The following is a 27,827-nucleotide window of genomic DNA, read 5'->3' as shown; positions in this document are numbered from 1 at the left end:
ACACACACACACACACACACACACACACACACTCCAAGCGGCACTCACAGAGGCAGTTAGAGGGTGTTTTAGGCACCCAGAGTAGGCAGGAGTGCCACGGAGTGCCAGAATACCTGCATCCACACGTCTCCCTGGAGCCCCAGCCGGTGTAGACACGCCAAGGTGCGGAAGCCCATCTGCCAGGGACCCGGAGTCGCGCGCTCCCCGCTGCTCTACACTCAGCTCTCTGCTCCAGGGCCTGGCCCGGCCACACCCCTCCTCCCCAGCCTCCGCCGGTCGTTCCTGCCCCTCTCACACACTTCAGATTCCCCTGAGGCCCTCGCGCAGCCTGGCAGGGACAAGTTAGGGCTGGCCCGGCCTGAGAGTCAGGTCCGGAGCCAGGAATCGACGCCTCCCCCGAGTCCTGTCACCGCGGAGCAGACAAGCCAGGCTGAACTCCGGTTTCTGGCAGCGCGGGGTTCGGCGCCTAGACCCTCTCCGGGGGATACCCCCCCCCCGCCAGCCCCGGCCGGCTCGGGACTACCCCCGCGACGCGGCGCCCAGCCCCCGGGTCCCCGCCCCCCGCCGGCGAGTAGTTACCGATGGTGGTGATGACGGTGATGGCGAAGTAGAAGGAGCCGGCGAAGCGCCACTGCACGCCGGCCTTGTGCGGCTTGAGGCGCAGCACGACGCGCTCGAGCTCCTCGTAGCCGCCCTGGCTGAGGTTGTAGCGCGCCCGCAGCTCCTGCTGCCGCAGCTCCAGCCGCTGCCGCTCGATCATCTCGGGCTCCGACTCGAGCGCGTCGAAGACCGCTGCGCCCACCAGCAGGTAGGTGAAGGTGCACACGATGAGCGCCAGCGTGCGCACGTTCTGCCGCTTCATCGTCCCGCCCGAGCCGCCGCCGGCCCCCCGGCGCCCCCGGCCCGCGCCCCGGCTCCGGCCGCCGCTGCTGCTGCCCCGGAGGCGGCCTGGGGCATGGCTGCGCTCGCCGCTCCCCAAGCCGGGCACCCGCTCCGCGCCCCGGGGCCGCCGCCGCCAACGCCGCCGCCGCCGCCGCCGCGGAGCTGTCCCTTCAGCACCACCCACCGCCCTCCTCCGCCCGGCCCCGCTCCCGCCCCCCGCCCCCCGCCCGCAGGCCTCCTCCTCCCGCCAGCCCTCCCGCCCAGCCAAATAAGGACTGGGGAGACGCGCCGAGGGAGGGAGGAGGGGGGCTGGCGGAGGGGGAGCGGAGGGGGAGCGAGCGGGAGAGCGGCGGAGAGACCGGGCAGGACCGAAGGAGAGAGACCCAGGGAAAGAGATAACTAGACAGAGAAACGCCTGTAACTACAGAGAAAGAGAGAAAAAGAGGCAGAGGGGGGTGTGACAGATAAGGAGATAAAGCCAGAGGTAGACTCCTAGGCACAGAAAAAGAAGCGGCAGGCAGAAAAATACAGAGCGAGAGAGGCAGAGAGCGAAAGATGGAAACAGAAAGAGCGACAGAGACAGGGAGACCTGGATAGCTGGAGATAAACTGAGGACAGAAAAAGAAAAGCAAGGGAGGGAAAAGGAAGAGGCAGAGCGAGCCGCCTCCCACCCCCCCCCCCCCCATCTCCACCGAAATTCCAGCATGCTTTAGCTGGAAGGAATCTTGGGTCTTGCTGTCCTGCCCTTTATTATGTCCATGGGGAAACTGAGGCACAGAGAGGTCAAGTGACATGCAAGGGCACACGGTGAACTAGGGCCAGCACTGGGACTCAGCCATGCTTCCCTCCACCCAGGCCACACCCCCCACCCCCCACCACACACCAGCACACCAGGCTGCTGGCTGTCTTAGAAACAACAGGGCACAGCTGTGGACCTGGGCACGCTGAGACCAACACCCAAGGGAAAGCCTTGCTCTCATGAAATGTGACCCTTCCCAGGTCAGCGATGCTCCTGGAACTGGCTAAGAAAGCACAGGCTGAGCCTAAGCCAGTAGTGTTGAATCCCAGGCTCTCCTCTGCTCCCCTGGGGCTGTTGCGCTGTCTTCACATCCATAGCCCCAGTCCTGCACCAGTGGGCCAGGCTGGGCTTGGGGTGGGCTGCCAGAGATAGTGCTGGACATCAACAGGGGGCATCCCAACAGAACAGGGATCTAGCTAGCTGAAAAAGGGCAGGTGTGGCCCAGACCAGGAGGCTTGCTGACAGACTGGGGGAAACAGGAGGCCTCTCTGTGCCTCAGTTTCTTCTTTTGTCAACATGGTGGCAGTGGCGGTGAGGAGGGGCAGGCCGTGGGGCCTCGGATGAGGTGTCACTGCCCCTCTCAGAGTCTCACTTCCTTATCTCCTGGATGAGGTGCCATGGTAGATGATCCCGCAGGCCTTGCTTAGCTTCAAACAACTCCAGACTTGGATGGGCTGAGTGAGCAGAATGATCGGAATGCAAATCCCACTGCCAAGGAGGTTCAGAAAGTCTTTCATGGGACCCTGACATGGGCCACGAGAAGAGACAAGGAAGAGGCCCCAAGGCCCTGACTAAGGGTAGGTTGAGGAGGCAGCCATCCAGAAGCAGGAGAATCATCTGCCCACAGCCTGGCCTGACCTGTCACTGCTGGGCATTTCAGTGCCTCTCTGAGGAATGTTACCAACCCACTGCTTCTTTCAACCATTCATTCAGAGAGTATGTATCAGTCATCTGCTGTGTGTCAGGCTAGGCAGGTTACATTTATTATCTCTAGTCTTACCACAACCCTGAAAGGTAGGTATGGTTATGTCCACTTTAGAGATGGAGAGACTGAGGCAAAAGGCAGTGCAGAGAACTGTCCAAGGTCATTCAGCTGGAAGAGCCTTCAGTCTGCCTTCCAAACCCATTCTCTTCTCCATACTGACTCCTGGAGCCTCAGTTTTTTTCACCTGTAAATGGAATAGCTAATTATACTAGAGTCTCTGATCTGACACAAAGTTTCTGCACCCTTGGCCATGAACTCACCCTACTGCAGCACCCCCACCCCCGGCATCTTCTGGCTCCCTGGAAGACAAGCACTGCCTTTCCTGGCTTCCTGGGGATGAGGGCACAAGTTAGGTTCTGTCCTCCTGGCCACAATTGCCCCAGAAGCCACTTCCCCCAAAGCCCATCTAAATACGCAAGGCTCAAGAGGCCTGGTTTTCAGTGTGAAATGCTGTGTGTCCAGGGTCTGCTCACTTCTGGCTGCCAGTCCAGACTGTTGTGCAGATGAAAGGTGATATTATGAGTGAAAGAGCTTTGGAAAAGGGAAAAAGCTCTCTTTAGGGGCAGGGCATTTATTATTAATTATGATGAAGCTTGTTCTCACAGCACTTCAGAACTAGAAGGACCTTTAAAGACCAGCTAACCTGATCCTCTCATGTTACAGATGAGGAAACTGAGGCCCAGAGAGTAGGAAGGGGGTTGCTCAAGGTCACACAGGGAGTGAAGGAGGGGCCAAGACTTATGTCCCATGGCTGGGGTCTCTCCTGTAGCCCCCATATGTGTGGGATCAGGACACCTGCTGGCAAGGGAGGGCAGCACATCCCCAGTGTCCCTGGAGCCCAGGAGGTCAGCTTAGGTTGCACCCTCCTGTCTCTTCTCCCTTTCTTCTCTTCAGGAGGGGGAACTGGTTGGGGGGAGCCAGGCCAGTGCCAGTCCAGGTTTCTGAGTAGGCCCTGGTCCTGCAGGCAGGAGTCCCATCAGCTCACCCTTGACCTGCGTGGGATAGCACCAAAGATCTAGAAGCCTATCTTACCTTCTGTCCAGGACTCCTGGGACCTGCCTGTATGTCCCCACCCTTCATGGGGCTGCTTCATCCTCTGCCCAGGGCCACATGTCAAAAAGCACCTCTATCAATCATGTATTTATAAATGCTAAAATCTGCTCAGCTATGACTTCTCCGTGTTCTATTTTTTTCGATCTATTTGTGACTCCAGTGGAGAATGCCTTGGGCCGGTTCAAAAGAACTGTTTTACATGCCTCAAATCATGATACTGGCCGGCCTCCTGTGTGATCATTTTCTGAAATCTGATCCAGTATAGAGAACATGGGGTGAAGAGTTGGGGGGCCTGGGCCGTGGGACTCAGGGCCAGTCACTCCTTCTCTCTGGGCCTTGGTTTGCACATCCATAAATGGAGTGGTTTGGACCAGGACATGCTCCCTTCATTTATAACACCCCATGACCTTCTTAGCCTGCTTCTGTTTCTTTAGTTCTTCCAAGAATCAGGTGCAAAGAGGGTTTAGTCACTACTTCTAAGACTTTAGTTTGTGAGGAAGAGTGCACAATCAGTTAGGATAAATGGTACAGAATGTACCATTAGTTGCTGCATATTATTATGTACTAAACTTTATACACATGTTTTCCAGCTTTGTTTTCCATGTCATTCCTCTCTAAGCTCTGGGTACATCTAAGTACTTTCCTGTGTTACTTCTGACTCATGTGTCTCCCATCAGCTGGGATGCTGGTACTTCCTTGACTCTTCCATTGTTTATCTATTGAACTCCTATTCAGGCTTCAAGACCCAACTCAAGGGCCACTCCCTCCATGAACCATTCCCCATTACCTCTAATCAGAACCACTGGCTCCTTTGTGCTTCCATAGTACCTTGCGTCTGTTTCAATTCAATAGATATTCCTCCTACCTAGTGGATTGGTCAGGTCTTTAATATCTGTCTTCCCCACTGGCTCATTATCTCCTCCAGGGAGGAGACCCTTCTTATGTTATGCCTCCCCACAGTGGGGAGCTCAGTGCTTTGCACATCAGAGTTATTCCGCATGTTTGTTGTGTATTCGGTACACAGCGAAGTCCTAAAAGCATCCTATACCTGTTGGGTTAGAGACCAGCAGCATCAGCGGGGACAAGATTACAGAGAGCAGTGTCTGTAGGGAGAAACACCAGGCAAATTGCTTCTGTGACTCTTTGTCAACAGACACTTCTAAAGCTGAAGAAAGCCCTGCCTGGCTGAGGGAAAGAGGCTAAAGACACAGGTGAGCATCCTAAGGCCCAAGGAAGCATGTGGAGAGGGCACTGAAGTGGGAGTCTAGACACCCAGAGCTTGGTCCCAGCTGCCACCAACTACCAACCATTTGGTGGACTTGAGAGAGTGTCACATTGCCTCTCTGTGCCTCAGCTTCCTTTTCTACAGGATGAAAGGGTTGCTTATCTCAAAAAGTCCCATTACTGGTTGGACTGGAGCCTCACATGACATTCTGGTTCATCTTGTCTAGACCAGACCATAAGCTCCTGCAGGGCAGGGGTAAAGCCTTATCTTGGAATATGGTCCTTGGTTTGCTGTAGGAAGGAGTATCCAGAAACATCTTAATATCCAGTGAGGAGGAGGGGGGACCTGGTGGGCCCAGAAGCTGCAGCAAGCTTTGGTTGGTGGAGAGTGGCACCAGGGATCCTGGCCTCCGATGGCCGATGGCTGGTTGAGCGGATTCGGGGTGCTTTGGGTATGACTGAGGTGTTTCTTGGTGTATCCCTGAGGGAAAGACATGGAGGATTAGCCTGGATTTAGAAAGCATAACCAGTCCCAGTGCAGCCAGCTTGCATTTGTCAAGAGACACTATTTGTTTAACATCTCAAGCCCAAACCAAACACGAAAGGCAGCTGTTCACAAAGGAGAGGCTCTGGGAGCTGTTGGGGAGAGAGTGCTGTGCTAGGGGGTGGACACCTGGCTCTGTCCTTAGTCCTGCCCCAGAGGAGCTGGGTGAGCAACTCTGGATACAGACTTGGTTCTCTCACTAGTGGGAGTGAAAACCAAGCACTTGATGTGGGGGTCAGGCTGGCTTCATTCGTTCGCAGAAAGCCTGCTGCAAAGTCTGCATCCTCCACATTTGACGAATCCCTTCCCCTAGGGACAGCCTCCTTGGTGGCCTCCATCTCGGTGTCCGAATATCACGTTGACATAAGCATCTTCGAACGTGTGTCCTTGAGGACCTGCCGGGCACTTTCATTGGGGCACATACTCAGAAGGGTCCCTCAACACTGCCGGGCTGTCCTCGTTCCCGCTGTCTTGGTTTTCACTCTCCCCAGCGAGGCACGGGATTGCCTGCTTGGCCCTTACTGACTCTGGTGTGATTCATGTTTCTGCTTTTGCCATTTGTATGCGTCTTAATTTTCTACTAATTTCCCCTTTCTCTCCCTTTCCCTTCTCCCTTTAACACCTCCCCCTCTCCTACACTTGGGGTAGGGGCAGTGAGCAGAGCCCCCACTACTGGGGTCTCAGCCAGGCCAGCAGGCGATGAGAGATCTGGGAGAAAACCAGGCGCTGTTCTTCAGCCTGGGGCATGTGTGTGTCCATGTGTCCATGTGTATGTGTGTGGGGTGAGGGGAGGCTGTGAGTCTAAGACTTTTAGCTTCAGTCCCGGTCTTCCCCTTCCATCTCCTGGCCCCTCTTTTCCCGCCACTCATGTTCTCCTCTGTGTTTGGCGAAGGCTCCAGAAGAGTTCAAACTAGAGGAAACCCTAGAGTCTGCAGTCCGATGAGGAAGCAGGCCTGGTGCAGGGAGCCGGCACTGTTTGCTGGGCTGGAGCTGGGACCTAAGCCCGGCTCTGCCTACATGGAGCCTTCAGCTGCAAGAGAAGTTCCCTCAACTTGCTTCCATCCCGTAGCAAGAATGAAGTCTCTTGTGCCTCTACAGAGACTTGGAGCAGCCACGGCCTGTTTCCCGGCAAACACAATGCTGCTTAGGGCAAAAACGAGTCTGGAGATCTAGTCAACATCCTCACAAATCTTGAAACCCTTCTCTGCAGGTTTATAGCTTCTGAGAAACAAGCAGAGGCAGCCTGTTCTCAGGACCCAATGCAATAATTATAATAGCACTTGCAATGATTAATCAGCCAGTGAGTATTGAGTGGCGTCTGTAAGCACCCAGAGCAGCGTGTGTGCGCCTGCGTGTGTTGGGGGTGGGGAGGGGGCAAGGGAAGTGACTTGACTTCCACCGAGCAGGTTTTAGGTGTCTATCGGTCCGTGGAGGGGCTGCGTCACCACCACCACAGCACGCCTTGGGTAGCGTCCTGTTCTGGCTAGGACTGCAGTTCTTTCTGTTGGGAGAGGAGTGCTGACCACCGGGGTCCCAGTTGCTGGGCTCCCGACCATGCTGGGAGAGAGGAACTGACAAACCGAAGCAGGTTTCAGGCCCATCCATGATTACTGAGATTAATGAGGGGCCTCATAAGCACGATGGACCTGGCACAACCCAAGGAACTTGGGATGCTCAGCTTGGAGAAAAGGTGCAGGGGGCATGGGAGCTGTCCCATGGAGGAAGGATTAGCTTTGCTTTGGGTGGCCTAGGAGGGGCCAGTGATCTGTGGGGGAGATACTACAGTGGAAGAGCTTTCAGCTCAAAATAGGTAGAACTTTCTTTACACCTCTGAAGAAGGAATGGGCTGCCCAGGAGGTAATGAGTTCCCGGTCAATGGAGGTATGCAAGCACAGCCTGATTGGTCCTTTGGATTGAGGCTGTTTTGGAAGGATCCAAGGGGCTAGTACAGTGCCTGCTGCATCGTAGGTCTGCAAGAAATGCCTTTTTGACTTGGTTGCTGAATCTACTGAGTTTGGGGCTGGACTAGACACCCTTTGAAGTTCAGCTGGACTCAGTTTAGCATGTAAGGAGCAGTCCCTCTGTGCCAGGTGCTTTGTCCCTCCAACCTTGAAATGCTGCAGTTCCCTGGCCCCAGGGAGGGCTGCACCTGGAGTCCTTGCTAAACCTCCGCAGCCCTGCTTTCTCCCAGCCACCCCAACCTGACCAAGGCCCCACAGACTTATATCCCGTATCTGCCTGCAGAGGCCCAACACTCACAGGTTGGAATAAGGGCCTAGAAGCCCTAGGACTCCAGCAAGGGAAATGGGCCTTTGGCAGGCTAATTACTGGGAGCTGATTCTATTAAGCAGATAGCTCGCTCTAGGCAAAGCAATTACATCTAATCAGCCCCTTGCAGAAGTCCAAAGGGACAGCCGTTTGAACCAGACACATGCGTGAGTAGGAACATCAAAGCAGCCTGAGGCTCAGGCCTTGGCCGGCTGGTTGTGAGGCCAGAGGCTGCTCAGAAAGTGGTCCCCTGGCCCCTTCCCCAGGGGGTCAGATCTTGGGCCACAGGGGCTGCAGCACCATGGAGGTGACCCAGAACGGGAACTAGACTGAGACTTGGCCCTGCTGTTAAGGAACTGATTTTCACTGGGGAGAGTGCTTCTCTGACCTGAGCCTCAGTTTCCCTGCCTGTCAAGTGAGTAGGATAAACTAAAGAGGATTCATTCTGAGTTTAAAATGATAGTCCATCTCAATATTGTGTTGTATACTTAAAAATTTCCTAAGAGGGAAGATCTTATGTTAAGTGCTCTTATAAAAAATAACAACAATCATAATAAGTAAAGAGAGCAGAAGGAGATTTTTGGAGGTGATGGATGTGTTTATGGCATAGATTGTGGTGATGGCTTCACAGATGTGTACTTATCTCTGAACTTGTCAAGTTGTATACATTAAATAGATAGAGCTGTTTGTATGGCAATCATCCCTCAGTAAAGTGGTTTAATGGAAAAAAAAAAACAAAACAGAACAAAACAGAAACGCGGTCTATCTAGTCCATGTGGTTTGGATACTAGTCCAGAATGGAAATATATATCGTAGGGCTGAATTACTCAGACTATGTTTTTAAAAATCACCGAAATAATATGTTTTTTAAAATGATGGATGCCCTCTTGATATTCTTTTCTCCTCTAGAAATGTAATGAAATGTGTGTTTCCAAAAACCCAGCCATGATTATTATTATTATTTTTTTTAACCATGATTTAGTGACTTCTGAGTCCCAGATTCTTAGAGGAAGTTGGGTCATGCTAGAGAGGGAGAAAATGGGAGAGGAGATCCCTGGACATGAGGGAGACAGGTGAGAGCCCGGGCCATGGCAGTGCCCCCTTCTATCTGTGCTGGTTCCCTTCCCAGAGGAAGAACTCTGTCAAAGATTTCTGGACACTGGCAGGATGCAGAGGAGAGATTTTTTTTTTTTTTTACTCATAACCATATTTTTTACTCACAGTAAGAAAAAAAAAGCCAATTTCACTTAAGATCCTTGATGAAAAAGTAAAAATTATTAATTCTTTTACATCTCGACCCTGAGTGCATGTCTTTTTTTTTTAATTAACATATAATGTATTATTTGTTTCAGGGGTACAGTTCTGTGATTCATCAGTCTTACACAATTCACAGTGCTCACCACAGCACATACCCTCCCCAAAATCCATCACCCAGCCACCTCATCCCTCACATCCCCCTCCACACCAGCAACCCTCAGTTTGTTTCCTGAGATTAAGAGTCTCTTATGGTTTGTCTCCTAAAGGAGAGATTTTAAACATCAGTCCCTTTCAGCGCTGAAATTCTGGGATTCTCGGTTGGGACCAAGCTACTGGTGGGACCCAAATGCATCAGCAGGGCAGTCTCATGCAGGGCATGGAAGGCAGGAAACCACAGCAGTGACCAGCTGTGGGGCCTGAGCCAGCTGTGGCCTCTCTGTGAACCTCAGCTTCCTCCCTACATCACAGGAAACTGAAGAGAGCAGTCTCCACATCGCCTCCCTCACATGGTGGTTGGGGAATCCAAGTGAGATGATGAATGCAAAACTAAGACTAATTAATTCAATTAAAAGGTGAGAACGTAAACTAAAAAGCTTCTGCACGACAAAGGAAACCATCCACAAAATGAAAGGCAGGTTATGGAATGGGAGAAAACATTTGCAAATCCTATATCTGATAAAAGAATCGTATGGAAAGTATGTAAATAACTCCTACGACTCGACAGAAAAAACTCAAACGATCCAATGAAAAAATGGGCAGGATTTGGGGTGCCTGGGTGGCTCTGTCGTTAAGCGTCTGCTTTCGGCTCGGGTCATGATCCCAGGGTCCTGGGATCGAGCCCCGCATTGCATCGGGCTCCTGGCTCAGCGGGGAGCCTGCTTCTCCCTCTCCCACTCCCCCTGCTTGTGTTCCCTCTCTCGTTGTGTCTCTCTCTGTCAAATAAATAAATAAAATCTTTAAAAAAAATGGGCAGGATTCTGAATAGACATTCTCCCAAAGAAGACATAAATGGCCAATGGGTACACGAAAAGATGCTCAACTTCACTCATCGCCTGGGAAATGCAAATCAAGACCACAATGAGATTGTACCTCATACCTGTTAGAATGGTATTCTCAAAAAGACAAGAGATAACAACTGTTGGTGAGGATGAGGAGAAAAGGGAGCCCTCGTGCACTGGTGGTGGGAATGCAAATCCGGCATCCACATGGAAAACTGTATGGAGTTTCCCCAAAAACATTAAACACAGAACTACCATATTATCCAGCAAGTCCACGTCTAGGTATTTATCTGAAGGAAGTAAAATCACTACCTCAAAAAGATATCTACACCCCCATGTTCATTGCAGCATTATTTATAATATCCAAGACACGGAAACAACTTACATGTCCATTGATGGATAAATGGATAAAGAAAAAAATATATATAATGCAATATTATTCAAACATAAAAAAGAAAGAAATTCTGCCATTGGCAATAGCAAGGATGGAACTTGAGGGCATTATGCTAAGTGAAATGAGTCAGAGAAAGACAAATACTCTGTGATTTCACTTATATGTGAAATCTGAAAAAAACTGAACTCATAGGTATGGAGAACAGATTGATGGTTGCCAGAGGGTGACGTGTGGGTGAAATGCGTGAAAGTGGTCAAATGTACCAACTTCCAAATATAAGATAAATGAGTCCTGGATGTACTATACAACATGGTGGCTACAGTTGACAATGCTGAATTGTATATTTGAAAGTTGCCAAGAGAGTAGATCTTCAAAGTTCTCATAACAGGAAAAAAATCTGTAACTATGTGTGGGGATGGGTGTCAACTAAACTTATTGTGGTCTTCATTTCATAATGTATACATATGTTAAATCATTATGTTGTACGCCTAAACTAATATGATGTTATATGTCAATTATATCTCAATAAAAAAAGAAAAAAGATGAGAATGTTATTATGAATAGCAGGGACCCAGCTCTCCCTCTCCAGCCCTTCTTTCTGGTTTGATTTTCATGCCTCTCTGAGAGCAGGATGGCCTTGCCCGAGCAGACTGTGAGGGCCACCTGATGTCCGGCTTTCCCTAGCCTTGGTGATCTCCAATGGACGGTGCCCATGTAATTAGCCCAAAGCCTTGGTCTGTCCTCAAGGAGGAGCCCCCCATGTTGATTGGCAATCAGGGGCCTCGCTCGGCCACGCACAGCCTTTGGGCATCTGTTGGGGGGAGGAGAAGCAAACTTGATTCAGATGCCGGGGTTGAGGAGAGCTGATTCCCCTGGATTAGGCTGGCAGGGAAGGGGACGGGGGTAGGCTATGGAGGGGTCCGGGGGCACCCAGAAAGGTTGGATCACCCTGCTCCTCAGCACCCCACACAAATCATTTTCCAGGAGAGAGGCCAAAAGGAAGAAGCTACTTTCCTCCCCATATTATTCCAGGAGTGGTGGGAGGGGAGGCTGGACCCAGAGCTTGTTGGAAAGCCTGGAGTGCCAGCCTGAGAATTGGCACTGATGCGTGGAGGAGGTTTAGAGACATGACAGGTGTGAGGGTGGGGCTGTTCCCCCAGGAGGCCTTGGCCCTCTGAGCCAAGCCTGCATTCCTCCGTGTGGCTGCCATAATCTGCCCATCCAACCTCTCTGGCCTCATCCCCTTTGCTTCACTTAGGGTTCTTGCCACCAGCCATCCCATATTATTCACAATTCCTCCAAATGCTCCCGGCTCTTTCTTGCCTTTCTGCCAGAAAGGCACATTTTCCCAGGGACATGTATGATTGCACGTTAGTGCTCCCCAAAGTCCTTGGAATGGCAGCATTCCCATTTTACAGATGAGGAAACTGAGGCTCATAGCAAAGCAATTTGTCTAAGCTCTTATAGGTAAAGAGACGGCAGGTACAACATTTGAGCCCAGGTCAGTTTGACTCCAGAGTCTATGCTTTCACTTTTCTGCCACATTCCCTCTAGAGAAAATGGTTGAGGGTAGAGCTAGGCAGCAATAGGGGAAAAGAACAGAAGGTGCTATCAACACCGGGCCTGGCACATAGAGCTAAAAAAATACTAGCTGTGTGAATGAATAGGTATCTCAGAGAGGATGGCCTTAGAAAGGTCCAGGACCCAGGACCCCGGTTTGCCCCAGGAGGGACAGATGCTTGACTCTCAGCGGGACACAAGGCAGAACTGTGGGGGAGGCCAAGTGACTCTGGCTTGCAGAGGGGCTGGCTGGGAGACAGGGCTGTCAGGAACAAGCTGGACTCTGTGACCCATCCAAGGTGGAGGTGAGGGAGGAGGCCAGATGCCCGTGGCCCAGCCCTAGCGCACGCAGTGCCCAGGCATCTAGCCTAGGCAGGAACTCAGACGGGTCTCTAAGCAGTGCACAAATTGAAGGATGCCTTTGAGGCTTTGAGCTGGGTGCCTAGGAGAAGGGCAGTGTATCCAGGGGACCAAGCGATACAAAAGGGAAGGGACCGTTCAACCACCTGTTGAGGGTTTGTCTTAGTGCTTAATCCTGGGTAGGCACAGGTGAGTACCTGGTCTCTGCACTGTGCAGATCTCAGGTGGCCCAGAGATGGCACAGTCCAGCGATCCATGGAATCCGCAGCACCTCCAGGAGATGGAGATCAGCTGGGAGGCAGCGCTCAGGCGGAAGGGCACGGAGCCGTCAGCAAGATGGAAAAAATGATGTCGTTAAAGAACAATGTGGCCCAAGGAATGAGCTGTAACTTGCTGGATCCAAAAGGACAAATGGGAAAACGGCTGCCAGAGGCCCAGGGGTGTCTGATGATGGCCTGACACTGCCCTGGGGGAGGGACTGAGCCCCAGCCTGGAGGCCAGAAGAGAATTACCCTATAGGCTCCGTGGACCTTTTCTGTCCCCTAATACCTTGCCAAGCAAACCTTCTGGTCTATTAATAAAAGCTTGATGAATTGAGTCAGGACAGAGAACAGAGAACCCTGCCCCACTTCCAAAGAAGATCTAAGGAGGTCCGCTGTGAGGCTGAGGAAAAAGCCAGGGTTGGCATCCCTGGGTGGGTCTTAGCCCTGCCCAGCTGTGAACCTCCCTTTTGAAGATGGGTTGCAAGGATTAGGTGAGATACAGGATCACCAGTCCTGAAGTCGGGACTGGCATGTGGAAAGTACTTTCTTCCCTTCCCTCTTACCCTCTTGCCTGGATAAGGGCTGGGGAAAACCATCCCTGATGCATAGCCCAGGGAGGAAGCCAGCTGTGGGGCTGAGGAGACCTGGCTGAGGACAGGGGCTTGCTGGGTCTGACTGGTGGGGGTGGGAGCCATGGAAAGACTGAGCTGGTTAGAGGCAGGCAGACACTCAGCAGAGACTCAGTGGAAATGTAGACTCTTGAAATAAGCACCAAAGGACACTTATGTGTGTGCGTATGTGGGGTGGTGGGTGCAAGGAGGTGATCTGGTCTTAACTGTCACTTAAGAGATGAGGAAACGGCCGAGAGTGGGGAAGGGTCACGGGCATGCCATCTGATGACAGTGCTTGGTCTTGATTGAGTTGGACTCCCATTGCTGAGTTTCCTAATAAGAAAAATCTCTGCCTAGCACCGAGATGATGGGGCCCCAGGCAGTGGCCAGGGCACCAGACTTGAGCAGAGGTAGTTGTGTTGACCTTTGGAATCTGGAGAAGCTGGGACGTGCTTTCTTATTGTAGTCAAATTTGTTGAGAATCCAATTAACCCTGGGTGGGGCTCCAGCTCACCTCCCACTGCCCTGTGGGGCCCAGCATTCTTCAGAAGAGGGTCTTCTCCTGGGAATTTTGGGCTGGGAAGCTTTGGGTATCTGGTGGGCTGGGACTCCAAAAGGTGGCTGACCTCCAAGGGCTTGACTGGGGGGATACAAATGGCCACACCAAGGCCTCTGTCCACCCGCCAGTGGTGACCCCAGAAATAGCTCTCTGGTTTGCCCCCAAACTCCGTTTTAAGAGCACAGATGCAGTTTGTATGGTCTCACTATCATCTCCATTTTTCCAAGGAGGAAGGATGGCTCCGTGGTCCACCAGACAGTAAATGGTGGAGGTAGGATCCTGGGTTATTCCCCACAACATGCTACGGTCTATGCAACTTCCTCCTCTCTCTGCACACACTTCCAGAGCCTTCCTTGGGGCCTGTGGTTCTCTTCAGCTGCCAGGCCAGGTCCCCTGAACTCCGTTAACTGTGAGTGCCACTTCTCAGCTCCTGTAGCTGAGCCTTTTTGCTTTCTGGCTGGACCAACTTGCTCCCCAAGAATTGAGAGAAGGATGCAGAAAGGGAAGGCTCCGTTCCTCTGTAGACAGAGGGAAACTGAGGCACAGAACTGGCTTGCACCAAAGCTAGGATCCAACGTCCCTGTCCCCAGGTCCAGCAAGAGAGGTCAGAGCTGTAAGAAAGAGAGCAGGCAGAGAAACACTGTTCTGTTTTCTTAAGCTCCCAGCTGGGACTGAGAATACCAAATCCTCTTTGAAAAAACAGAAAGGGGATTTAGAAAAAAATCAAGGTATTAACCTTCTGAAACTGGACACCCCCATATAGAGATTAACTTCTTTCTTAAGCGTTTTTTGTTTTTTTTTTTTTGCATTTCTATAAACATCTTAATTCATACCAACCTCATGGCCAGCCTGGATTATGGCAGGATGGAGAGAGGGATGGCCTTGTCCTGGCCCCCCACCACACCCCTCACACCTGGGGCAGGAGAAAGAACATTGGAAGAGGAGCCTAAGACCTGAGCTTTATTTCCAGCTCTGCCCCCCAACCTTGAACCTCCATTTCCCCATCTGTAAAGGGGGTGGTCGGACCAGCCAGTTTTGGAAGGTTTCTTCCCAGCGCACTCTCCAGAGCTGCTTGCTCAGGCGCTGTGGGCTGGCCCCCCTTGCTTATTTCCCTCTCCCTCCCCTACCCCCACTTCTCAAGGGCCCTGCTGGTGTCTTCCAGAACTTCTCTGACTGCCTTCAGGCCTGGACAGCAAGCACTGGGAGGGAGTGGACGGGGAGGCGGGCATTCTGGATCTGTGCAGGGCCAGGACTGCTTTTATGATTCTTTCAGCTCTGCTGTAAATGCAAAGTCACACGGGAAAACACCCAGCCTGGGGTCGGTGCTTCTCAAAGCCCATTTCCCCCTTCTGCTCCCTCTTTTTAGTTCACCTGGATGCCCAGCCCCATCTAGGGCCGAGGTCCCTTCACCTGCCTCACCCACAGAAGAAGCCACATTGTTTTTTCTAGTTTCAGGTTCTCTGCAGCCTGTGTCACATGGATCCAATCTAAATCCCCCAGTGGTTCTCAGGGCTTTCAGGATGAAGACCTGGACCTCACTGTGGCCTGAGGGCTCTTGTGGATCCACTCCCGCCCCACCTCTCCCGCCTGGCTTCGAGCGAGGTCCACTTGCCCTGGCCCTCTGGGCTTTGGGATCCTTCTTTCAGGTCCCCAAACCTACCATGTTCCTCTGTCTCTGCCCCCACGTGAACCCTACCTCTGCCCAGGCTCTCCCCTGTCTCGGGCTGGCACACATCTGCTTCCCCAGGGAAGTCCTCCTTGAGCCCAGAGAGGTTAGGTCCTCCTGCTCTGGTCCTCTGGCTCCTCTCTCCTCCCTGATCGCGAAGCACCATCCCAACAACAAGAACAGTTGCACCTCCAGCATTGGAGGTCTACCTCCCTCCCCCACTGAACCGTAAGCTCCAAGAGGGCAGGGACAGGCCTGTGTGTCTGTTTGGTTCAACACTGTCTCCCCAGCACCTGCCCAATGTCTGGCGCTCAATATGTACTCTCGAGTACATGAAGGAGTGGCATCTAAAATTGCTCTCTTTAAACACACCTGAAACCAGGCTCCGCACCTTCCATGAAATCGGGGCATAGAATTCCCTAAAATAGCTTCACTCTTCTCTGGGTAAATAGCTGGCCGTCCCTACAGATTCCTCCTTTTCCCTCCAGTTTCTTTTTCTTTTATTTGTTTTTAAAGATTTTATTTATTTATTTATTTGAGAGAGAGAGAGAGAGAACACAAGCAGGGGGAGTGGGAGAGGGAGAAGCAGGCTCCCCGCGGAGCAGGGAGCCCGATGCGGGGCTCGATCCCAGGACCCCGGGACCATGACCCCAGCCGAAGGCAGATGCTTAACCGACTGAGCCACCCGGGCGCCCCTCCTCAAGTTTCTTTTTAAACTTCTCTCTGACCTGCCAACATCATCAGCCAGATCAAGCTTCACATCCACCTTTCAGTTCCTTCCACCTCCTGACAAGCCCGATCGTTCTCACACCTTGATTATGTTCTGCTCTTGGAGCTGCTGCCAATAGTGGTGATTCTGGGCACTGGGGAGGAGCGCAGCTGTGGGCTATAGCCCAGACTCAGTGAGGACCGGGGGAGAGGTGCTGAGGGTCCCCAGTGGCCTTGGGTACAGGTGGGCCACGGTCTGGTTCTGGCTGGAGCAGAGGTTAGAGGAACCCCTCTTTGTCATTTTTGGTCGGTATTCTTCAAGGTAGGCTCATGGCACAAAGGTTCCTTGAGATGTTCTGCAAAAGAAAGAATCTTGTGCTCAAATAAATTTGGGGAACAAGCATCACTCAGTCAGTTCTTGTTTGCAAGCATCAGGAGCTAATTCTGCTAACGGAAGCTTAAAAGGAGTTTATTCTAAAGATCTTGGGTAACTCACAGAATCTCCTGTCAGGCCAGAAAACCAAGGTCAGAGGCAAAGCAGCCAGAAACAATGACCAAAGGCATAGTGTAGGACTGGCCCCAGGAAGTCCTCACTGCGGCCGCCACTGGGCACAGACATGTTGGCTTGTGCTGCCAGCTCCACCCACACTGAGCACTGCCCCTAGAACCGCCATCAGGATAGCTTCTGGAAAGAGTGGGCGGTCACCGCCATGGTGTCACCTTTCTCCACAATGGGTTCCGCAGAGTTTCTGCTGCTTTGTGTCACAAGCTTGGGGTTCAAAGCCTGGGGAGGTGCAGCCTGGTGGTGGAGTGAGGTCCCGTGCCTGCACCCTGCCTCAGGACAGGTGGGACAATGTGAACTGGCCACTTTCAGCCTCTGTCCTGGGAGGCAGCCACTGCCATGGAGGAAACCCTCATACACAGGAAGGGAGAGCAGATGCTGAGCACCCCAAAGAATGACAACTGTTCTCTTCACTGCAGACCCTGGACACTTCCCTTGGGAGTCTGCAGTGCTCCAGGCCCGAGTTTTCCATCTCGGCACTGTTGACATTTTGGACCAGATGATTCTGTGTGGCGGGGCTGTCCTGTGCACAGCAGGATGGTTAGCAGCATCCAGGACTCTACTGATCAGATGCCAATAGCACTCCTCCAGTTGTGACAACTAAAAATGTCTGAATACTTTGCCAAATGTCCCCTGGGGGGTGGCTTTGCCCCTGGCTGAGAACCACTGCTCCAGGAGATCCGTGGGAAATCTGTAATACATTTGAGGAACCATGATTGATTTAACCTTATTGACCATGGAAAATTTTTTTTCTCTAGCACCCTTTGATTCTTATTTCACAGAACTTACTCTGAGAAATGCTGGGCCGGTCACTGGGGACCTCATTCTAGAAATATCTTGGAGGTTGAGGTTGCCTAGCCCAAATGGTTTAATGTGCAAAGAAGTCTCTCTGCCATTACGTCCCCTACCTCCACCTCCCTGAACAAGGCTGGGGGCTCCGGAGTTCCTGCCTTGTGAAGACCCCCACTCTGAGGTGCTAGTTGGACTCTGGAGAACATTCCCAGGGTCCAAAGGAGGAGGCTGCAGAATGCCATTCAACTTGTAAGTCAGTCTTTTCCCCTTGGCTATGAACCTGGCCTGCAGGCATAAGTATTACTCTAACCTCCAGGGACCTTGCCTTGGGGACAAATGTCCTGACTCTGGCAGCCCACTGCAGCACCCTGCACAGTTTGACAAAGATCCCACACGATTCAAGCTCCAATACATGGGTGCTATCTGTATCTCACACATGTTTACCAGGCCATGGCCCTTATTACTGCCTAATGACTGCCCTGGACACAGGGTCAAGCTCACCCCAACCCAGGAAACATCCCCACCTCTGTGATGCAGGATGAGGGGGTCATAGACCCCTGAAGGGTACAACCACCACCCACTGGCCTTGCCTTTGAGAGGAGCTATTGGAACTGTTGCTAGGCCAGGAAGAGGAGCGAGGGCAGGTGTGATCTGGCAGTTTCCCCATATGGGTGGCTCAGCTCCTGCTTCATCTTTGGAACTCCCTCATGTGGCTTTATGGTGTCTCTCAGTGACCTTGGCTCTTAACCTTGGGCAACTGGCACAGTGGAAGATATAGCAGTTTAGGGGCAGACAGACCTGTGTTTGTTCTTGGTTGTGCCACTCACCTGTGGCGTGGACTCGGGCATGCCACCTTTCTCTCTGAACTTCAACAGCACTGTGTAGATTTTTTAAAAAACATTTTTCTGGCTCTTACATTTTAGAATTCTATATTTTAGTATTAACAGGTGGCTCTCAGGTGGCAGAAGGTGGGACTCCCTGAAGCCTCCCTGAAAATTTAGGAACCCATGCTCTGCCCCCCAGGATGCATTGCAGGGGGCAGGGGAGACAACTGGGGGAAAAAAAAGCTAAAAAATGCCTTGGATCCCAACCAGCCAGAGGATGCACAAATGGAAAATTCCTGCTGTGTGTCAGAGGCCCACCTGGCCCGGGTGACAGCCAGCCGAGCCGGACATGCAGGCCCCACTGCATGTTTAGACAGCACTTTCCTGCCCTGGCCAGAGTTCTCCCTGGCCCGTACCATCACCCCTCCTGGGAAGGTGGGTAGAGATGCGGGGTCCTCCCCACAGGCTCAGGAGAGTGTCCTGTTTCCATGACGGAACAGGGGCTCAGCAACAGGAGGGTGAGCTGCAGGAGAAAGATGAGGCTCAGGTTCAGCCCCAGGGCGGCCCGGAACCCATCTCTGGGACCGGGGAGTAGCTGCATTGCTGCTGTGGTTCTCAGATCCTCATCTATGTTGTGGGTGGGGGGTGCTCGGGGAGGTCTAGCAGGTCCTCCTCACCAGCCTTCACATCCCGTGCGTGGAGGCCCACAGTCTCAGGGGTTCCACATCTGCCTTGGGAGAGGCCAAGGCCCCTTTCATCAGCAGGCCCTGGGGCAACTCTCAGAAACTCCCCTGAGACTTAGGCTCACCCTCTGAGGAAGGCGGCCAATGGTCGTCTGCAGCTATAGGACAATGACTTTGCCAGCTTTCAGCACCCACCGAGATTTATGAGGGTGATCGCTGGGAGGCAGGCTTGGGGTGAGTAGATTGAAATGGACTCCCTCCACTCCAAGCCTGGGGGCAGAGGAGGTGGGGGTGATGGACCTGGGAGAGGCAAAGAGGAGCCCTGAGTCCCAGGGGGCAACGTCTGTTTAACACCATGCAGGGGAAAGTCCCTGAATCTAGAACGCTCTAGAGGCCAAGCCTCATGCTCTGATGTGGGCTGAGAGCGTGATTGGGCTTCACCAGCTGGGAGGGAGTGGCCCTCAGACTTTGCCCAGATCCCACACTCACAGCCTCAGCTGCCCAGGGGCTCCAAGGGCAGGCTGGGGCAGGCTGGGTGGGGGTTGTGGGTATTCAGAGCCCTCATTAGGGTTGAACACGTTGGCCAAGGCTGGTCTGCAGATTCCCAACTTTGGGGAATGTGATTGGCAAGTCAGCCCAATGGACTGGATCCATTCTGAGACCCTGACAAGGTCTGGTCTGGGAGAATGGTCAATTCACCAGGGTGATGCCATGTGAAAGGTCCCATGATTAGTGCTATGTGGCCTATTGGATTCTCCCCTCCATGCTAATCTCCCCTTCTTGGCTCAGGTTCCCACAGAATGTCTCTCAGTGCCTTTTACCTGTCCCTTTGGTGCCCAGGAGATGTGACAAATCTCGACCCCAGGCCACCCCTGCTTCTGAACTCTGCTGTCCCCAGCCTCCTCTGCCCACACCACCCCTCAGGCACATACTTAAAGGAAAGTGCTCGGATGGCGCTGCATACAAGCCCGGACAAGGACAACCCTGGCCCCTGTGATTTCCCTCTGGCTGGTTGCTTGTACCAGCCCACTGGGGAGGGGTGTCCAGTCCTTGTCATGGACTAGCTTTCCTCCATCCTCAAGCTCTTTCTCTGAGCTCCCAGTCACTCAGAGACAGCCATCCCTTTCTCAGACCCATGCCGGCCCCTGGGCGCCAGGCCACGCCTGCCCTCTGGGAGGCCCGGCTGCTGGTGCCAGCAGTGAACTCCAGGGCTGTTGTCCCTCCTGAGGTCAGTTCCAGGAACCACTCCATTCAGAAAACCCCTCCTCCTGTTTCTTGTTTTCTCCGTTTCCAGCCCATGCTTTCCCTCCTCTGCTTCCCTACATGCTCCTCGGTGATTCAGGTCACCCGGAAATAACTTTTGCTTCTTCTGAGGCCCGGAATCAACATCACAATGTGCATCTCTGAAATTTGGAGAGGCTCAGGATGGTATAGATGGGAGTGTGCACACCCGCACGCGTGTGAGTGTTCGTGTGTGTGAATTCACATGATTTGAGGACAGCTCTGGTCCCCAGAGAGCACAATGTCTCCCACTTACAAAGGTCCACAAAGACCTGCTTCCCTCCTTCCACGTCAGCTGGGCTGGGTGAGTGCGGGTTCTGAGGGGCTGCAGGATTCCCTCCTGGTCACGCCACAGAGCAGGGAATGGTTTCCAGGAGCCCTGAGCCCTGCCATAGGGCCCTTTCCACAACATGCTACTTGGATGTCAAGGCAGGGGGGGTTGAGCCCAGAAATCCTTACTGGGGGGTGGTGGAAGATGCCTTAATCTGGGGGATGGGGTCTGAGCTCGGTGGGGTGCGGGATGGCGTTTGGAGGCAATCGCCATCACTCACTTTTCCAGAGTACTCCTTTGGTCCTGCAGCTCAGGATGCATCCTGATTTATGGGGCACAGGATTCCAGCAGCTCTGGGAAGGGTTCTGGTTTTTGCTGGGCTTGAGCTCCTGGGGAGAGGCTAAAGGGAGGGGCCTGCACTCGAATGTTAGGAGTTAGGAGGTTGGGGGGCGGAGCCTGTGGAAGGCCTGAAGCAGGCACCCCAGGATGCTTCCACCTGCCTTTGGTGACAGACCCCCACAAAAAAGGAGGCAGAATGGGAGCCCCAGAAGGGGAAGCAGTGGCCTCGGAGCAAACAAGGAGGAAGCAGTTCCTCCCCCTCATCCCACTGTGGGGTGTTGCTTTTGCTTCAAGACTGAGCTTTTCTGCCACAAAGTTCTGCCGGCCATCTTCACTAAAACCACAGAGAAACTATGTATGTTGTTCACTCACTCCCATTTAACAGATAAGGAGACTGAGGCCTTAGTTTTGTGGGTTTTTTTTTTTTTAAGATTTTATTTATTTGACAGAGAGAGACACAGCGAGAGAGGGAACACCAGCAGGGGGAGTGGGAGAGGGAGAAGCAGGCTTCCTGCGGCGCAGGGAGCCCGATGCGGGGCTCGATCCCAGGACCCTGGGATCATGACTTGAGCCGAAGGCAGATGCTTGACGACTGAGCCACCCAGGCGCCCCGAATGAGGCCTTAGGTTAAGAGAAGCTGAGTGGCCCAGTTCCCCCAGCGCCGGCCGCTTCCTGGTCCCCGTCGCAACCACGGCTGAAGAACCTCAGGTTGAATTGTTCGTGAAGGCTGGCAGTGATGGGGCCAAGATTGGGAACTGCCCCTTCTCCCAGAGACTGTTCATGGTACTCTGGCTCAAGGGAGTCACCTTCAACGTCACCACTGTTGACACCAAGAGGCGGACTGAGACAGTGCAGAAGCTGTGCCCAGGGGGGCAGCTCCCGTTCCTGCTGTATGGCACCGAAGTGCACACAGACACCAACAAGATTGAGGAGTTTCTGGAGGCGGTGCTGTGCCCTCCCAGGTACCCCAAGCTGGCAGCTCTGAACCCTGAATCCAACACGGCAGGGCTGGACATATTTGCCAAATTTTCTGCTTACATCAAGAAGTCAAACCCGGCACTCAATGATAATCTGGAGAAGGGGCTCCTGAAAGCCCTGAAAGTTTTAGACACTTATTTGACATCCCCCCTCCCAGAAGAAGTGGATGAGACCAGTGCTGAGGACGAGGGCATGTCTCAGAGGAAGTTTCTGGATGGCAATGAGCTCACTCTGGCTGACTGCAACCTGTTGCCAAAGCTCCACATAGTACAGGTGGTCTATAAGAAGTACAGGGGATTCTCCATCCCCGAGGGGTTCCGCGGAGTGCCTCGGTACTTGCGCAATGCCTATGCTCGGGAAGAGTTTGCCTCCACCTGTCCAGATGATGAGGAGATCGAGCTGGCTTACGAGCAAGTGGCCAAGGCCCTCAAATAAGTGCCTCCTGAGACTCCGTCTCCCCTCTCTATTTTCTCCACAAAGGCACCAACTGGTTTCCACGTGGTTATCCAAGGGACACACTCCAAAATGGCCAGTGGGCAGAGAATCCTGGAGCACTTGTGCAGGGCTGGCTGGGGGGCTGAGGGGAAAAAATGGGGAATCTAGGTAAGATTTTTATTGTGGGGTGGTGCGGGTAGGACAATGTATTTCAGTAATAAAATACAGAATGAAAAAAAAAAAAAAGAGAAGCTGAGTGGTGCCACTAGGTCTCCCAGCTAGAAAGTGGTAGAGCCAGGCTCCAAACCTACATCTTCTGATTTTTAAGTTCTGACACCTTCCATGAGCACCGACAGCCCCCCTCAGCCTCAGCAGAGAGCATTTGTGTGGCGAGGGGCAGGGGTATGGAGGTTTCAGGCAATCAGGCCTGGGCTTCAATCCTACCCCCTGCTAGTACTGATTGTGTGAATTTGGGCAAGTTTCTGAATCTCAGTTTTCTCCTAAAAAAAGTGGACTTAGTGAGACACTGGAGCCATTCTGGCTCCTGAAAGCCAACTGTGCATATTTCTTCCCAATTCTGCATTTCAGTAACCTGGGGGGGCGGGCGGTGGTTAGCTTGCTATGGGCCATGGGAGAAAGTATTTACACCACAGAAATGAGCAAATCCGACAAGTCCTTCCTTTCTTCCATTTAACAAACATTCGCAGACTGCTAGTCTTCCATCAGGCTCCAAGCATGGTGCTAGGGAAGCAAAGATGAGTAAGACAGAGTCTTATCCTAAAGGATTTCATGGAAGAGAAAGAGGAAACAAGCATGAGAAAGAGCCAGAATATCACCAGGGACCAGAGGGGCTCACAGGGCATAGCTGTAGTCGGTTGGGGGTTGGGTAAAGAGTAAGAAGGATATTTCTCTGCAAAAGAAGCAGCTTCAGTAGACTTTCATACTGGAGTGTTCTGGAAATTGCAAACATGGGCTTGGGTTTAAAAGCCTAAGCTTTGGTTTGGAGTCACACAAGTGGAGTTTGGGACCCTGGCTGTGCCAGGCACTATGTGTGTCAACTTAGCCAAGTTATTTATTTATTTTTTTAAAGTAGGCTCCATGCCTAATGTGGGGCTGAACCTCACGACCCTGAGACTGAGAGTCTCATGCTTTGCTGGCTCTAGAAGCCAGCTAGGCACCCCAACTTAGCCAAGTTATTAAACTTCTTGGAGACTGTCTCTTCATTTGTAAGATGGGTTGATAATTTTTACCTCACAGGGTCCTTGTGAGAATTAATTGAGATCATTTATTCAGCACGATATCTTTTGGCACAAAATACCTACTATGTGCCAGGCACCATTCCAGATACGGGAAGGCACAAGTGAATAAAATAGGCCAGGTGCCTGCCCTCGTGGAGCTTATCTTGGAAGGGGACAGACAGTGAACAAATAAAATGTAGCATGGTGCCAAGTAGCCATAAGTGGGTTGAAAATAATAAAGCAGGTGTTTGGGGTGGGTTCCCCAGGAACAGTCCCTGGGATGCGCATTTGCTAGGGAAGTACTCCCAGGGAGAGTGGTAGCAGAGAGAGAAGCAGGGCAGGACAGAGGAACCAGGCTAGGGCGCAGATGAAGTCCCACAGAGGGCATCCAGCCTGATCCCACAGGGGCTCTGGAGGGTAAATTATGCTCAGAGGGCCCCAGCCCCAAAGCAAGAGAAAGATTTCATGAGTTAGTACGAGCTTAGGATTGTGCCTTGCATGCATGTTGGCCAACAGATGAACGCCCCTTCAGCCGAGTCAGTCCCAGTCCCTGTGCCACCCCGCTTCCCCCACCACTGTGTGACTCAGTGATCCAGAACAACTTATAGTTTGTGTGAACACTCTGAGTCCTTTCATGTTGGGTACCTCTGCCCACGTTGTTCGCTTCCTGGAATACCACTGTTCTCTCTGGAAAATTCTTAGTCATTCTTCAAGTCTCAGCTAAAATGCTGCCTCTATGTCTTTGAAGACTCTCCCAAGCCATCCTGGGGGCTTCTTCCTGTGTAACTTCTGAATTGGTACCAAGCCCCTGGAGCAATAATATTTCTTTAGAACTACCTATTCATGACTATCTGCACACTAACCTGGGAGCTTCCTGATGAGTGTGGACAGGTCTTTCAGCTCTGGGTCTCCAGAGTGTTGGGCACACAGTAGATCCTCAGGAAGCATTTACTGAGTGAAATAGCTTGATCGTCGAGTAGCTTTGTGCCCTTTGGCAAGTAAAAAAAAAAAATCTCTTTGAACCTCAGTTTCCCCCTCAGTAATTATAGCTGCACTTTAAACTAAGATTTCTTAGTGGTTTGAGGCGATCAAATGAGGTAATGAATATAAACTCTGAAATGCTATCCAGATGTTTTATTATAAAAAGGTAGGGAAAAAAAAGATCCAGCCTGGAGGTCAACAGTGGCTGTGGTGACCCAAATGTCTCCAGAGATCTTGGCTCAGTCCAGAAGACATCTGGAGAGCATTCCAGTATGAGAGCTCTAAGCAGGTGACAGGATAGCTCCCTACCTTCTCTGACACTTCCTCTGTCACCAGCCAGAGCTTGAAGCTGGCCCTGGGAAGGAGATATAACTCTCCATGGACCCTCATTCCCCACTTGCAATGAGTCACCAGTAACCATACATACCCAAGCTAGTGGTATTGAGAACTGAAGCTTCTTCCTGCAGAGGAAGGATTGAGGAAGGAAACCTTGTCAATGGGCATCTTTGTCCAGATGATGGGCACGGGACTAATCTGTGGTCACTGTTGCAGGTGAATCTTGCATAGGGATGCTGTGACTCTGTAAAACTTGTTCCAGGTCACATCCAGTCTCTTCCAAGGCTGGTCCCTCTTTTCCTGACTCTCCAAAAGTCTGTCCTCCCCTCCCAGTCCCATTTCATTCTCCCATAGCATCTGCCAAGCCCTCTTTCAGTTACCTTGGTCCTCAAGGAACCATAACCTGATCTTTTCCTTCATTCTCCTCTGACTCCAAGTTCTTTGGAGCCTTCAGTGTTGTTTCTTCTTCAATCCCATCTTGATGATACCTAGAATTTGAGAAACTTTTTTGGTTACATGACTCTAGAGTCCCTTCCTCAGCCATGGGATATGGCCTAAAGTTCTTCCTTTTATATGTAAGATGGTTATTTATACTTCAATATATTGTCATCAAACCACTTCTTAACTCCAGGTGGTCTGGCTTGCATTACCACCATTTTGCAAAACTTCTCTGACTCTCTCTAAGACACCAATAGGTGGCCAAGTTCATTAGCCTTCCAGCTTCAGGCCCTCTCCCAAGCCATTTAGCCAGTGCCTAATATAAATGGGTACTGGTGAAGATCCAATATTGTAGAAATGTAAGTTTCCCCAAATTAATCTATAAATTCAGTGAAATACCAATAAAAACTTAATAAGAGTTTTTAAAATGGAGCTTTACAAGCTAATTTTATAAGTCACCAAGGGAAAACATGCATAAGAATAGCCAGGCATATTTTTATACAGTAAGAACAATGGGGAGGAAGTTGTTCTTTCACATATAAACTATATAGTAAATACTATAAAGTGGTCAATATAGAGTGATATTGGTGTAAAAACAGATAACACAAACAATGGAACAGAGCAAAGAAAGAAATCCATGGAAATCTATCTTATGCTAAAAGAGCATTTTAAACGGGGAAAGAATTGACTGTCCAAAATGGTTTTCGAACAATAAATTATCCACTTGGTAAAACATTTATATATTATATTGGTGATGATTTTACTTCCTGAAAAGAGAATTCATTCTACTTTTTTAATCAGAAAGGAACTTATGGAAGGTATGTAGAGCTGCCAGAATTGCAGGGAGTGTTGGAGAAAAAGATTTCAGGTTGAACTTACCAGAATAACTTCTAAAGCCACTGCACAGAACTGAGCCACTGAAAGAGATGCTGTCACTGCTACAATCTGGAAGCTGCCAGATAGCAGGAAGTTTTTGCCATGGATACTGTTCCAAAACCACACCACCATTGCTAGGATCTGTGCTAGTAGAATGGAAGCTGTGTTGCCTTTTTCTTATATAACTCAAAGCTTCATGTGTGTTCTACCTGCCTAGGTCTTCTACGAAGCAGACACCAAGATAGAGTTAGAGGGCAGGAGATTTGCTGGGATAATGCCTGTGAAAGAAGAAGGGGAGAGGGAGCAAGAGTAGCAAGCAAAGCCTTCAGACTGTGGTATATGCCTGACATCTGTGAAAGGAAAGGGAGAGGAAGGAAGACTGGGTAGAAAAAGGCTCAGACTGTGATGTAGCCTTGAGAAAAATCTTGTTCGCCAAAAAGATTGCCCATAGAGGAGTCCCTCTATGTGGGGAAGAAATAGCCATGCCCTATTTCCTCTCTATGCTCAGTCATTGACTAAGAGCTGTTGCAGATCCCAAAGGCATTTAACTGGGAGAATATACATTACATCTGGAATTATAACTTCAAGGGAGTCCCTGTAATACAGTAAGACACACCAGAAGGGGTTGATATGAATTTTGATCCAGCCAATGTATAGTATTTATCTACCATAGACCCCTACCTCACACCATATGCAAAATAAATTTTAGATGAATTAAAGAGGTGCAGGTAAAGAACAAAATCATGTTGTATTACAAGAAATACAATTGTATTACAAGAAAATATAGGAATATATTTCTATAACCTTGGAATAGGGAAGGCCTTTTTAATAATCTCAAGAATCTTCTTGAGCCTGGAATGCTGTGTAATCTATCAGGAACAGGCTATTGACATGTATTTTACTGTTGATTGTCTGCCTGCAATCTAGAACACTACAGAAAATATTATTATTTTGTTATTTTAAATTTGCTTTTTAAGCAAAACACAAAATCTAAAACATATAGAGGCACATTTTAAATTAATTTATATTTATTTTTATGTTTTAAAAAAGTAATTAACACTAACATTCTTAATGGTGAGAAACTAGATGTTTTTCCTCTAAGACTAAGAACAAGAATGTCTCCTCTCCCCAGTCCTATTTAACTTGTTCTGAAAGGGCTAGCTAATGCAAAAGAAAAAAAAAAAAGAAGAAGAAGAAAGAAAGAAAGAAAGAAAGAAAGAAAGAAAGAAAGAAAGAAAGAGAAAGAAAGAAAAGATATAAAAAATGGGAAGGAAGAAATAAAATGGTTTTTATTTGCAGATAACATGGTTGCCTATATAGAAGAATCAACAAAAAACTCCTGGAACTAATAAGTGCCTATAGCGAGGTTGCAGGATACAAGGTTAATATACTAAAGTCAATTGTTTTCCTATATACCAGCAATGAATAATTAGAATTTGACGTTAAAAATACAACATCACTTACATTAGCATGAAAGAAGAAAGAAAGAAAGAAAGAAAGAAAGAAAGAAAGAAAGAAAGAAAGAAAGAAAGAAGAAAGAAAGAAAGAAAGAAAGAAAGAAAGAAAGAAAGAAAGAAAGAAAGAAAGAATCTTATGTATAAATCTAACAAATATGAAGAAAACTACAAGACTCTGATAAAAGAAATCAAAGAAGATATAAAC

General features: G+C 50.6%; 2 protein-coding genes across 2 annotated transcripts in view; one reads left to right on the top strand and one right to left on the bottom strand.

Moving 5' to 3' along the window:
- The window catches only part of KCNK3 (potassium two pore domain channel subfamily K member 3), a 38,450-nt gene extending 37,453 nt beyond the window's left edge, over window positions 1-997 (bottom strand). Inside the window, exon 1 of the mRNA XM_027621906.2 lies at window positions 580-997. Within this exon, the coding sequence (XP_027477707.1) occupies window positions 580-862 (283 nt within the window). The 5' untranslated portion in view covers window positions 863-997. The remainder of the gene's footprint in view (window positions 1-579) is intronic.
- Window positions 998-21,541: 20,544 nt separating this feature from the next.
- LOC113937529 (chloride intracellular channel protein 1-like) lies at window positions 21,542-22,542 on the top strand. The gene has a single exon (XM_035728876.1). It carries the CDS (start codon window positions 21,664-21,666, stop codon window positions 22,294-22,296), a length of 633 nt encoding a protein of 210 aa, XP_035584769.1. The 5' UTR covers window positions 21,542-21,663; the 3' UTR covers window positions 22,297-22,542.
- Window positions 22,543-27,827: the final 5,285 nt, after the last annotated feature.

The sequence above is a fragment of the Zalophus californianus genome, chromosome 8 (genome assembly GCF_009762305.2).
Source record: "Zalophus californianus isolate mZalCal1 chromosome 8, mZalCal1.pri.v2, whole genome shotgun sequence".
Taxonomy (NCBI): domain Eukaryota; kingdom Metazoa; phylum Chordata; class Mammalia; order Carnivora; family Otariidae; genus Zalophus; species Zalophus californianus.
The sequence above is the reverse complement of the archived record's forward strand: the minus strand, read 5'-3'. Positions and strand labels throughout refer to the sequence as shown.

What these genes read in the sequence shown, in the direction of transcription:
- LOC113937529 (XM_035728876.1), top strand. Translation starts at nt 21,664, where the DNA reads ATGGTACTCTGGCTCAAGGGAGTCACCTTCAACGTCACCACTGTTGAC.